The 12721-nt window shown below is 49.7% G+C and overlaps 1 protein-coding gene across 1 annotated transcript in view; it reads right to left on the bottom strand.

Annotated features, from left to right (window-relative positions):
- The window catches only part of KCNT2 (potassium sodium-activated channel subfamily T member 2), a 1265156-nt gene that overhangs the window by 848019 nt on the left and 404416 nt on the right, over nt 1–12721 (bottom strand). Inside the window, exon 7 of the mRNA XM_040359820.1 lies at nt 7328–7411. Coding sequence (XP_040215754.1) covers nt 7328–7411 — 84 coding nt within the window. The remainder of the gene's footprint in view (nt 1–7327; nt 7412–12721) is intronic.

Consider the following 12721-nt stretch of genomic DNA (forward strand, 5'->3'; position numbering starts at 1 on the left):
CTGCAAACTTGTTTCTTCTTCTTTAGAGATTTACAGGGTACGTTGTGTCAATGCTCCTGGAGGTGCTGAGCGTACGCAGCGTAGAGATGTGCTCTGCCGAGTAAATGTTTTTACAGTGAAAGAGAGCATGACATGGGCCTGAAACAGAGGGCCCCTGCAATTTGAAAGTGTTACTATTTGGCTACTCCAGGATCTTTCTCGTAGAACTCTCTTTATGCGCTGCCAAATCCGACCCTTACTGGATACAATCAGAGAGTGTGACCGTACTTATGTGTGGCGTTACCGGTTTGGCCTCACTATACATCTACAAAATGAGAGCTTCTTCTTGAATGATCCAGATCAACTTCTGGATGCTTTCAGATTTATCAATACCGTCCCGATGACTGTTCCGGACTGGCTGACTGCAGATCTTGCTCCCATTGGGGCTCCTTTTCCGCAAACGAAGACAACGGAGGCACCTTCTACCAGAAACAGACCTGGAGCCTCTTCCTTGGATCCATTGAGCCTTAGTGAGGCTTCTGTTCTCACATTATTGCCAATCTCTGATCTCCTTGTTCCTGTTCTTATCTGTGCCTGTTTGCAGGAAACGTGGTTTACGTGCTACCATGACAATGGTCAGACAATCCCTTCTTCAGCCATATATCTGTAGTAATGTTCATTTATCAGCCCAGTGTCACACCTTCCAGCCTAGACTTGGTTGCTGCTGTTCTGTAAGACTGTTTAGCTGTTAATTAAATTTCTCATTTAAGATCTCAGGGTACTTGCCTGCCATATAGCGGCATTATGAGGACTGGTGCAATTTTCTTAGTTGCTTCTTAGGTGCCTCTGATGGTATCATAAGTCCCAATGCATCTCACTTGACGTTTGAATTTTGACTATGGGAGTAAGCCCTGTTTCCTGAAGATCCTGACAGTCACTGTATATGAGTACAGATATATATATATATATATATATATATATATATACTGTGTGTGTGTGTGTATATATATATATATATATATATATATATATATATATATATATATATATATATATATATGTCCTCTGCTGTTGGCTGTGTCGTGTATATACCTTCCTGGCTTACATTATTTGTTCTGATTTAAAGCTAAGTGTCCTTTCACTTTATTACTCTGTTTTTTGTTATCTCTATATTGTGTGGGTTTGGCTCTGCCCTTGTCGTGATTGTTTTGTTTTGTTTTTCCCCAAATAGACTACAGGAACTTTGGGCCAGATCCACAAAAGAGATACGACGGAGTAACTGCTGTTACTCCATCGTATCCCTTGTCCTAATTTTGGAACTGATCCACAGAAGCAGTTTTCCAAAGTTAGGCAGAAGATCCGGCATGTGTAATTGAATTACACTGCCGGATCTTAGGATGCAGTACCGCATCCGCCGCTGGGGGCATTTTGAGTCGAAATGCCGCTTCTAGTATGAAAATTAGCACTTAGGGCGATCCACAAAGCTTTTCAGCTTCGTTTTTTCGCCGTAAGTTTTAGTTTGCAAGTGTAAAACTAGGGCTGGTTTTACAAAGTGGAAAGTTAGTCACACCATGTAAAAAAATAAATAAATTTGACAGCGGCGCTCGGCATGCATTCCTGAGGGAGAACTCCACGGCAATTTGTAAAATCAAAACCGGCATGGGTTCCCCCCCCAGGAGCATACCAGGCCCTTAGGTCTGTTATGGGTTGTAAGGAGACCCCCCTACGCCGAAAAATCGACGTAGGGGGTCCCCCTACAATCCATACCAGACCCGTATCCAAAGCACGCTACCCGGCCGGCCAGGAATGGGAGTGGGGACGAGCGAGCGCCCCCCCCTCCTGAGCCGTACCAGGCCGCATGCCCTCAACATGGGGGGGTTGGGTGCTCTGGGGCAGGGGGGCGCACTGCGGGCCCCCCCACCCCAGAGCACCCTGTCCCCATGTTGATGAGGACAGGACCTCTTCCCGACAACCCTGGCCGTTGGTTGTCGGGGTCTGCGGGCGGGGTGCTTATCGGAATCTGGGAGTCCCCTCAAATAAGGGGGCCCCCAGATACCGGCCCCCCACCCTAAGTGAATGGATATGGGGTACATCGTACCCCTACCCATTCACCTGGAGGCAAAGTGATAGTTATTAAACACACAACACAAGGGTTTTTAAAATAATTTATTAGTCTGCTCCGGAGGCCCCCCTGTCTTCTTTAGCTCTAATACCAGGGGGGCTTCTTCTTCCGCTCTCCGGGGGTCTTCTCCGCTCTCCGGGGGGGTCTTCTCCGCTCTCCGGGGGGGGTTTCTTCTTCCGCTCTCCGGGGGGGGGTCTTCTCCGCTCTCCGGGGGTCTTCTTCTATCTTTGCCGCTCTCTGCTGTTGACTCGGCGCACCCCGGTTCTTCTGCAGCTGTCCGGTGCCTTCTCCTTCAGCGCTGGCTGCCTGCTATCTTCGTGTGTTAGCTCAATTACTAGCAGGCAGCCAGCGCGGTCTTCTGTGACGTCATCTTCTTCTCCCTTCTTCCGATGTTGACACGTCGCCTCTTCTCACTGCAATGATGGAAGCGCGCCTTGCATCCCATTTATATAGGCATCACCGTCCCATCATGCTCCGGTAGGTACCCACGTGGTGGGTGCACGTGGGTAGGCACCCACCACGTGGGTACCTGCCGGAGCATGATGGGACGGTGATGCCTATATAAATGGGATGCAAGGCGCGCTTCCATCATTACAGCGACAACAGGCGACGAGGCAACATCGGAAGAGGGGAGAAGAACAGAAGACCCTGACGCCACAGAAGACCGCGCTGGCTGCCTGTTAGAAATTGAGCTAACACACAAACATAGCAGGCAGCCAGCGCTGAAGAAGAAGGCACCGGACATCTGCAGAAGAACCGGGGTTCGCCGAGTCAACAGTGGAAGAGGGGAGAAGATGGAAGAAGCCCCCCGGAGTCCGGAGAAGCCCCCCCGGAGAGCGGAGAAGACCCCCGGAGAGTGGAAGACCCCCGGAGAGCGGAAGACCCCCGGAGAGCGGAAGAAGAAGCCCCCCCCTGCTAATTGAGCTAGTAACGAAGACAGGGGGGGCCTCCGGAGCAGAATAATAAAATATTTTAAAAAGCCTTGTGTTGTGTGTTTATTAACTTTTACTTTTTGCCTACAGGTGAATGGATAGGGGTACGATGTACCCCATATCCATTCACTTAGGGTGGGGGGCCGGTATCTGGGGGCCCCCTTATTAAAGGGGACTCCCAGATTCCGATAAGCCTCCGCCCACAGACCCCGACAACCAATGGCAAGGGTTGTCGGGAAGAGGTCCTGTCCTCATCAACATGGGGACAGGGTGCTCTGGGGTGGGGGGGCCCGTAGTGCGCCCCCCTGCCCCAGAGCACCCAACCCCCCCATGTTGAGGGCATGCGGCCTGGCACGGCTCAGGAGGGGGGGGACGCTCGCTCGTCCCCACTCCCATTCCTGACCGGCCGGGTAGCGTGCTTTGGATACGGGTCTGGTATGGATTGTAGGGGGACCCCCTACGTCGATTTTTCGGCGTAGGGGGGGTCCCCTTACAACCCATACCAGACCTAAGGGCCTGGTATGCTCCTGGGGGGGAACCCATGCCGGTTTTGTTTTTACAAATTGCCGTGGAGTTCTCCCTCGGGAAAGCATACCAAATGCCGTCGCTGGAATGGGCTTTTGCAAGGTGTGACTAGTTTACACTTTGTAGAACCAGCCCTAATTTTACACTTGCAAAATAACACTTACGGCGCAAAAAGGAAGCTGGAAAGCTTTGTGGATCGCCTTAAGTGCTAATTTGCATACTAGAAACGGCATTTCGACTCGAAATGCCCCCAGCGGCGGATGCGGTACTGCATGTTGATGAGGACAGGACCTCTTCCCGACAACCCTGGCCGTTGGTTGTCGGGGTCTGCGGGCGGGGTGCTTATCGGAATCTGGGAGTCCCCTCAAATAAGGGGGCCCCCAGATACCGGCCCCCCACCCTAAGTGAATGGATATGGGGTACATCGTACCCCTACCCATTCACCTGGAGGCAAAGTGATAGTTATTAAACACACAACACAAGGGTTTTTAAAATAATTTATTAGTCTGCTCCGGAGGCCCCCCTGTCTTCTTTAGCTCTAATACCAGGGGGGCTTCTTCTTCCGCTCTCCGGGGGTCTTCTCCGCTCTCCGGGGGGGTCTTCTCCGCTCTCCGGGGGGGGTTTCTTCTTCCGCTCTCCGGGGGGGGTCTTCTCCGCTCTCCGGGGGTCTTCTTCTATCTTTGCCGCTCTCTGCTGTTGACTCGGCGCACCCCGGTTCTTCTGCAGCTGTCCGGTGCCTTCTCCTTCAGCGCTGGCTGCCTGCTATCTTCGTGTGTTAGCTCAATTACTAGCAGGCAGCCAGCGCGGTCTTCTGTGACGTCATCTTCTTCTCCCTTCTTCCGATGTTGACACGTCGCCTCTTCTCACTGCAATGATGGAAGCGCGCCTTGCATCCCATTTATATAGGCATCACCGTCCCATCATGCTCCGGTAGGTACCCACGTGGTGGGTGCCTACCCACGTGGGAACCTACCGGAGCATGATGGGACGGTGATGCCTATATAAATGGGATGCAAGGCGCGCTTCCATCATTGCAGTGAGAAGAGGCGTCGAGTCAACATCGGAAGAAGGGAGAAGAAGAGAAGAGAAGAAGATGACGTCACAGAAGACCGCGCTGGCTGCCTGCTAGTAATTGAGCTAACACACGAAGATAGCAGGCAGCCAGCGCTGAAGGAGAAGGCACCGGACAGCTGCAGAAGAACCGGGGTGCGCCGAGTCAACAGAGAAGAGCGGCGAAGATAGAAGAAGACCCCCGGAGAGCGGAGAAGACCCCCCCGGAGAGCGGAAGAAGAAACCCCCCCCGGAGAGCGGAGAAGACCCCCGGAGAGCGGAGAAGACCCCCGGAGAGCGGAAGAAGAAGCCCCCCCTGGTATTAGAGCTAAAGAAGACAGGGGGGGCCTCCGGAGCAGACTAATAAATTATTTTAAAAACCCTTGTGTTGTGTGTTTAATAACTATCACTTTGCCTCCAGGTGAATGGGTAGGGGTACGATGTACCCCATATCCATTCACTTAGGGTGGGGGGCCGGTATCTGGGGGCCCCCTTATTTGAGGGGACTCCCAGATTCCGATAAGCACCCCGCCCGAAGACCCCGACAACCAACGGCCAGGGTTGTCGGGAAGATGTCCTGTCCTCATCAACATGGGGACAGGGTGCTCTGGGGTGGGGGGGCCCGCAGTGCGCCCCCCTGCCCCAGAGCACCCAACCCCCCCATGTTGAGGGCATGCGGCCTGGTACGGCTCAGGAGGGGGGGGGGGGGCGCTCGCTCGTCCCCACTCCCATTCCTGGCCGGCCGGGTAGCGTGCTTTGGATACGGGTCTGGTATGGATTGTAGGGGGACCCCCTACGTCGATTTTTTGGCGTAGGGGGGGTCTCCTTACAACCCATAACAGACCTAAGGGCCTGGTATGCTCCTGGGGGGGGAACCCATGCCGGTTTTTTATTTGAAAATTGGCATGGAGTTCTCCCTCAGGAATGCATGCCGAGCGCCGCTGTCAAATTTATTTATTTTTTTTAAACCCGACGCAACTTTTTTAAGCCGGCGCGATCCACAAAACTTGGCGTAACGTAACTTCGCGCATGCGCAGTACGGCCGGCGCGGGAGCGCGCCACATTTAAATGGGACTCGCCCCATTTGAATAGGAACGCCTTGCGCCGGCCGGATTTAAGTTACACAGCCTGAAATTTCTAGGTAAGTGCTTTGTGGATCGGGCACTTAGGTAGAAATTTTAAGGCAGTGTAACTTAAATGGGATTTTTTAAGTTGCGCCAGGTTTTTGTGGATCTGGCCCTTTGTCTGTATCCTCGGTTCTGGATCAGACACATTTTCTGTGGGGTTTTAAAAGTGATTTGATATAGCGTGTTATAGGGGGTTCAGTCCTGCTGTCTATGTCAATAGACGCTGCAGCAGGGCTTAGGAGTAAGGGCCCTTTCACACGGGGTGGATCAGTAATGATCCACCCCGTGAACCTCCGCTTGCTTAGCGGGGATCGCTCTGTTGATCCTTGCTGAGCCGGCAGATGACAGGGCGGTCCCCTCACACTGTGCAGGGACCGCCCTGTCTTTTCTCCGCTCTCCTCTATGAGGGGATCAGATGAACACGGACTGTCTGTCCGCAGACGGATGGAAAAATAGGGTTTTCCTGCAGAATCGGAGGAATGCGGAACCGGGCAAGATCGGGTGTCAGCGGATGTTCATCTGCTGACACCCGCGATCTCATAGGGACCAATGTATGTCCCTTTTTCATCTGTACACGGATGAATGAAAAAGCGGACATACCGTCCGCCCGTGTAAAAGAGCCCTAAGCCTGTCTAAGTGCCTCTATGAGAATTGGTTTTCTATTGGGGACACCAGCAAGAGAGGAGGAGCCAAGAGCACCGGTGGGGGACCTCACACACAGAGCAGTTAAGTATAGACATGTCTGTTATTAAAAAATAAATAAAAAATCCTTTACAACCACTTTAAGAGCAAATATACAGCCAGTGACGTCCTAACGCACAAAGTCAGCAACAATTTTTGTTCATTGCTCTTTCTGTAGCCATTGAGTAGACTTTACCTCACGTTTTGTGCGGTCACTAAGACAAGAAGCAAACAAAAAACTTTCCACATGAGGCATATACAGTAGTGAAATAGTATTGTGGGAAAGGGTGAGAACTTAAAAAAAAAAATAACAGCTACCATCATTTTATCCTCACAGGTCAATGTTAAAGTGATTGTAAAGTCGCATTAAGGTGAAAAACCTTCTTTGCCGAAGCTGCCCCCAGACCCCACTGTTCTCTTACCTGAGCCTGATCCAATCCAGCGATGTGCCCAGCGGCTCCAGACGCTGTCTCTCTCCTCATTTGACAGATTGATGGCAGCAGGAGCTATTGGCTCCCACTGCTGTCATTCAATCCAGTGACACGGGAACTGGGGGCGTGGCCAAGTCCCTCTGTCTGTGTCAATGAATGCAGCAGTGGGACTCGTGAATGAGCCCACATGAAGAGGAGGACCGGGGCTGCTCAGTGCAAAACCCTTGCGCAGAGCAGGTAAGTACTGTATAACATGTTTTTTATTTGTATTTAAAAACAAAAACAAACAAAAAAAAAAACTTTACAGACACTTTAAGCTGCCTTGGGTGCACAGGGACCTTAAATAGTTTAATGTATCTTAAAGGGGATATATGTGTAATGTATGTTCAAATATCAGAAGCAGGATTTAAAGATGTCCATCTTTTTTGGATGATAGGTCTGAATGTGTTGTGTTTATATCAAATTACTGTATATACTTACAATCATGTTCTCCAAAGCATGTTTTGCCAGCCAGCAGTTTAGAAAAACAGGCACAAATAAATTTCTTAGAGGAGGCCAGAATATCTGAAAGGAACCAATAAATAGCTTTTAAAATTGTAAATACAACTATTATGTATAAATTAATCAATATACATTTTTCACACAAGATATTACTTTATTGTCCAAACTTAATCCCAAATATATGTGCTGTAATAATCTGGAATATAAAGTCAATCCATCCTGGTACAAAAGCTCTATGCATTGAAATACTGTACATAAGCTATTGCAGCACATAATTACTGTGGGTAATCTATTGCCTGCTGCATTGTAATGGAAGATTCACGAATCCCCCTCCTATGGCTTTGTTATACTAAGCTGAAGTTAGCATTGATAGTCAGCTACCAGTTATGTCTTTAGAATTTTAATTCCACAGGTCACATTGACACCTGCATATGGTCCTATCCATTGTGTTCTAGAAACATGTTCTAAAACCTATTCATTCCTCTAGTTTTTTTAAATGTGCAAATTGTATCTTTTCTGTAATAGAGAAATGTTTGCACAACCCCATCACAAGCCTGTCAGGATGTCCAGTATTTTAGTTTTTGGTTGTTTAAAGCAAGGGCAAACACTGGAACTTTGGTTTAACCACCTCTGCCCAGCCTATTATAATAATAAAGCTTCCTTATCTCGAGTTGATGTCATATGACGTCCTAACACTCCTGACACTTGTGCATCCCCCCAGGGGCGTGTAGCAGCATGATCTGTGATGAGCTGTGTCCCTTGTACACAGCTCATCACAGATTGGGGTAAAGAGCCAATCACAGCATTTCTTTACCAGGTGATCACTGTGTCCATTCACAGCCAATCACAAAATGTAAGAAAATGCAGGTATTTGCTGTTACTGGGTCACCTTCCTCACACAGACTGAGTGTCAGAGGAAGGAGAGAGATCACCCCTGATGTAAAGCGCTGTGCAAGCTGTTGGCGCTATATAAATCCTGTATAATAATAATAATAATAATAATAATAATAATAAGTACTAAATCTGTAAGTTGTGCCATTTCCACTGTGGTTTACTGTTAACACACACTATTAGACTACATAGAGCCATTTGTCAGTGCCTGTTGTCACAAAAGAGCAGCCATCATCAGTTCTCTGATTGTAGCAAGTGTACCTGTTGCAATAGTGCAGCCATTTTCAGTGCCTTGATCAGCCATACCAGTGCAGGCATCATCAGTGCCCTGATCAGGCACAGCAGTGCATGCATCATCAGTGCCCTTGTCAGTCAGTGTATCTGTCACACCAGTGCAGCTGGCATCATTGCTCTGATCAGTTAGTCTACCCGTCACACCAGTGCAGCTGTCATCAGTGCCCTGATTAGTCAGTCTACCTGTCACACCAGTACAGCCATCATCAGTGTCTTGATCTACTTGTCACATCGAGGCAGCCATCTGCTGTGTCCCTGATTGCAGCCACACCTGTCCCAGTGCCACCAGAGCAAGCCATGTCCAAATATATATATATATATATATATATATATATATATATATATGTAGCGCTTGGTTACTTCAAAGTACCGGTGCTATTTAAATTTAGAGGGAGATCAGAGTGTAGTTAAACTCTGATCTGGTTAAAATGTTCAAATTGGGTCTCTGTCTCAGCTTGCCTGTGCTGTGGGCTCATTCTGTTGTGCTGGGGTGTTCTTCCCACCCCAGTGCAGTAGATGACAGCAGTGGAGTCAAGGTTTGGGTGCTCTTCCCTACCAGCCCATAAGGCGGGTTGAGCCTCGCTGTGCATGCTGGGGGAGGGTATATATGGGGCAGACGCATTGGTTGTGGGTCTTCTTCAAGTGCGGCATCCACCTTTAGGGTGTCTGCACCACGGCGCCCCGGCATTGCGGCCTACCTGGCCGGGGCGTGCGTGCCGTGCGGTGTTCTGGTTCCGGGACCATGTTGGTCCGGAGCATTTGAGCAGCGGCGGGGACCCAGTGATCGACTGGGTTCCCACTTTTGAAGATCCCAAGCGGTATAGCTGTTCGGTGGGGAGTCCGTCTGAGGAGCGCCAATGAGAGGCTGGAGGTCCAAAAAGATTTCGACAAACCACCGGGGATCAAGGTAGCTGGACACTGAAGGATTGATCACCTGTCAGTCGGTACCTGGGCGACGTTAAGAAGGAGATCCAGGCGTAATTCTGAGGAGGGTTTCCTCCGTATTTGCAATCAGAAAGGGCCTGTGGCAGAGGTGTCTCCCTGAAGTCCAATCAGGAGGGTCTGTGGCAGAGACTTTTTCTCAAACCCAAGTTCATTCCAGGAGGGTCTGTGGCAGAGAATTTTCCTCAAAGGTTCGAGTGATACAGGTACGCTATTCCCACTCAAGCAGGAGTCGCACAGAGAAATGTTACACGTGGCAGCAGGACTGTTTCCCCATTGCTACGCCTGAATTTGCTATTTTCCTTCTTCCTTCAACTCTACTTTCCTCATCACAAGTTTTATTGTTTTTACTCGGCTGGGTAATAAAGAGCACAGCAAAGAGCACCTGTTGCAGACATTCCTTTACTTCTGCTATATGCACAATTCACCCCTAGGAATTCAGAAGAGCCACAAGGTCAATGTACCACCCAAAACAAACCAGCAGCTCCTCCAGGGGTAGTGCTACACATGGGGGCTCGTCCGGGATAGGCTGTTACCTCGTAAAACTGAATTAAGAAGTTTATTCTGCCATTATTTCAAGGAATTGTCGTGGTGTTGGACTGTGCTGGTGAGGAAGGAGTTAACGTCGCCATTAGAGTCTGGGCGCACATGCAGCGGAGCCACATGTGCCTGCAGCGTGCGAGAAAAAGAACTCAGGTGGGAGGAGTCACCCACCCCTGCGTGAGACGTAGGGCGAGTTTCGCGCCAAAGGACAGAGTGATTGCCCACCCACGAGAGAGAGACGTGCAAACATGTCTGTGCCATCAACGCCATTTGAAGGGCTGCGACCCCCAATGTCTGTGTCGGGAGTCAACGCGATGTCCGCTACTGCTGGAGTCCCCCTGACAGATACCGGAATTCGAATGGACACCGGGGAAGTTCGTCTTGTTTTCCATCGGTAGCGTGGAGGCCCTCGGACTGTCCTGCTCCCGCTGTTCGGAGCTGGCCATCCGGATTTTGCCTTTTGCCCGGTGCAAGAAGTGCCGGGACTACTTGTTCCAAGTGGAGCCACCGACTGAATCTCCCCGGGAGTACAAGATGGATTGGATCACTGGGACAGTGACTGCAGAAGAAGAGGCCCCATGGCCGGAACCCTCTTCCACTGCTGCGATCGCTGATGCGGAGATAGTGACTGTCTCATCTACGTTGACTTTGCCATCAGCTGCTACCCCCGTTCGTGTCACCGGAGGTAAGCAACACCGAAGACAAAACTAGTGTGTCCACCGTGAAATTGGATGCTGCAACTGAGACTGTGTGCATGACGGTGGTCCCCGCCTGGTTCACCCCTGAAAAGATGGGCTCCGTCAAGGTCTACCACGGCTGTGGTCGAGACCCACCTGCCATTACATATGATAAGGTCAGTACCTTTGCTGGAGAACGTGTGTGTTTGCCTGCTGAGGAGTATGACACTTCTGATATTGACTCTTCGTCTGATGTTGGGGATGACAAGTGGTTTGAGCCGGAGCTGCCTGAGTCACAATGGGGTAGAACCTCCCGTGCTTCCAAACACTGTAAACACAAGAGACACTCCATGGATGCCGCACCACGTGCGGATGTCCCGCAGCTGACATAGGGAGTTGAGGTGCCAAGTACCAGTGTTGTTACAAAGTTTAACCCCATACCCGCTGCCTTGCCTGTGTTGAAGAGAGCGCCTGATGCTATTGTCCTGTTAGGACTCGGACACCCTGTACCTTGCCGAAACTGGCCCGCCTGCAACACATCCTTATGAAAAAGGTGGCCATGGACTACAGGTGGGAATATTCCTATGTGCCTCCAGCCCTCATGCCCATAATTGAAGGAATAAGAGAGGACTGGTACAAGGATGCCATTTGGCAATACTTGGGAGTACCAAAGACTGACCACAATACTGAATATGCGTTCATTTGTGTTGACCAATGGTTTGAAGGCTGCTTGAAGGACTGGAGCCCCGGTCTGTACATCTTCAGTGACAAAGTGGTCCTTAAATGTCCCAGAAAAGTGGATCAAGTTTTCTCCATTACCACTACAAATAAGAGAGGGGACATCATCACTTTGCCTGACCCAAGGTTTTACAAGTAGGCCCAATGCCTGCATTGTCACCTTTGTTTGCTGCTTTAAAGAAGTTACGGATGGGAATGATCGCCCCTTTTCAGTTTTGTTTTCATTTCCACCGGGTCCACAGTTGGTTATATGTGTAGAACTTCGGGGGGTATACGTTAGTAAGAATAGGGTCCCGCCGGCTTCTCCACAGCACAAGAAAAAGAAAAGAAGAAGAGGAAAAGTTTTTTTTTTATTTCTCTTTTCTCTTGATTGCTCTGATTTGAGCGTGGACCGCTAGGGGCAGTGTTCTGCAACTTCTACCACCGCAGAGACTAAGGCCTCATACACACGGCCGGACAGTCTGCTGAAAACGGTCCGCCGGACCGTTTTCAGCGGACATGTCCGGTCGGAGATTTCTGTCTGATGGTTGTACACACCATCAGACAGAAATGAGAGACAATCCGCGCGGACAGACAGCGCGGTGATGTGTCTGCGCTATCGCCGCGACAATGACGCAGTGACGTGCATGACGCTGAAAGGTCAATGCTTCCACGCATGCGTCGAAGTCATTCGACGCATGCGAGGGATGGCGGCCGGTCGGACATGTACGGTGAGTCTGTACAGACGACCGAACATGTCCGACGGACAGGATTCCAGCGGGCATGTTTCTTAGCATGCTAAGAAACATTTGTACGCTCGAAAACAGTCGGGTGGACAAATGTCCGCTGGAAACCTGTCCGCTCGGCTGTACAGACGACCGAACATGTCTGCTGAAACTGGTCCGCGGACCAGTTTCAGCAGACATGTTCGGTCGTGTGTACGGGGCCTTACTTGTAAATATATTTCGCAGAGCCTTGCATTTTTTTTTTAACTCTCAGCACTTTTTTTCTGATGTGTCTCTTTGGGAGGAAAATTAGGTTTCGCCTTTTACTGGGGAAGGTGCAGCTTCAATTTCACCCTTGTGCAAAATATATTACTGCGCTGATCCTAATATTAATTCTATAAATAATACAAATAATAAAACCAACAGCATAATTAAATCTAGAAAATAAATACACCAAAAAAACAAAAGTGACTAAGTGTTTCAAAAATATGAGCTTAATATATAATACTCCACAAAATCAAAAAAACTTCAGAGGGCTCCGTAAGGTGAATGGATCAAAAGTGAATCTTCCACCAGTTGTGCCA

Source organism: Rana temporaria, chromosome 7, assembly GCF_905171775.1.
Source record: "Rana temporaria chromosome 7, aRanTem1.1, whole genome shotgun sequence".
Taxonomy (NCBI): Eukaryota; Metazoa; Chordata; class Amphibia; order Anura; family Ranidae; genus Rana; species Rana temporaria.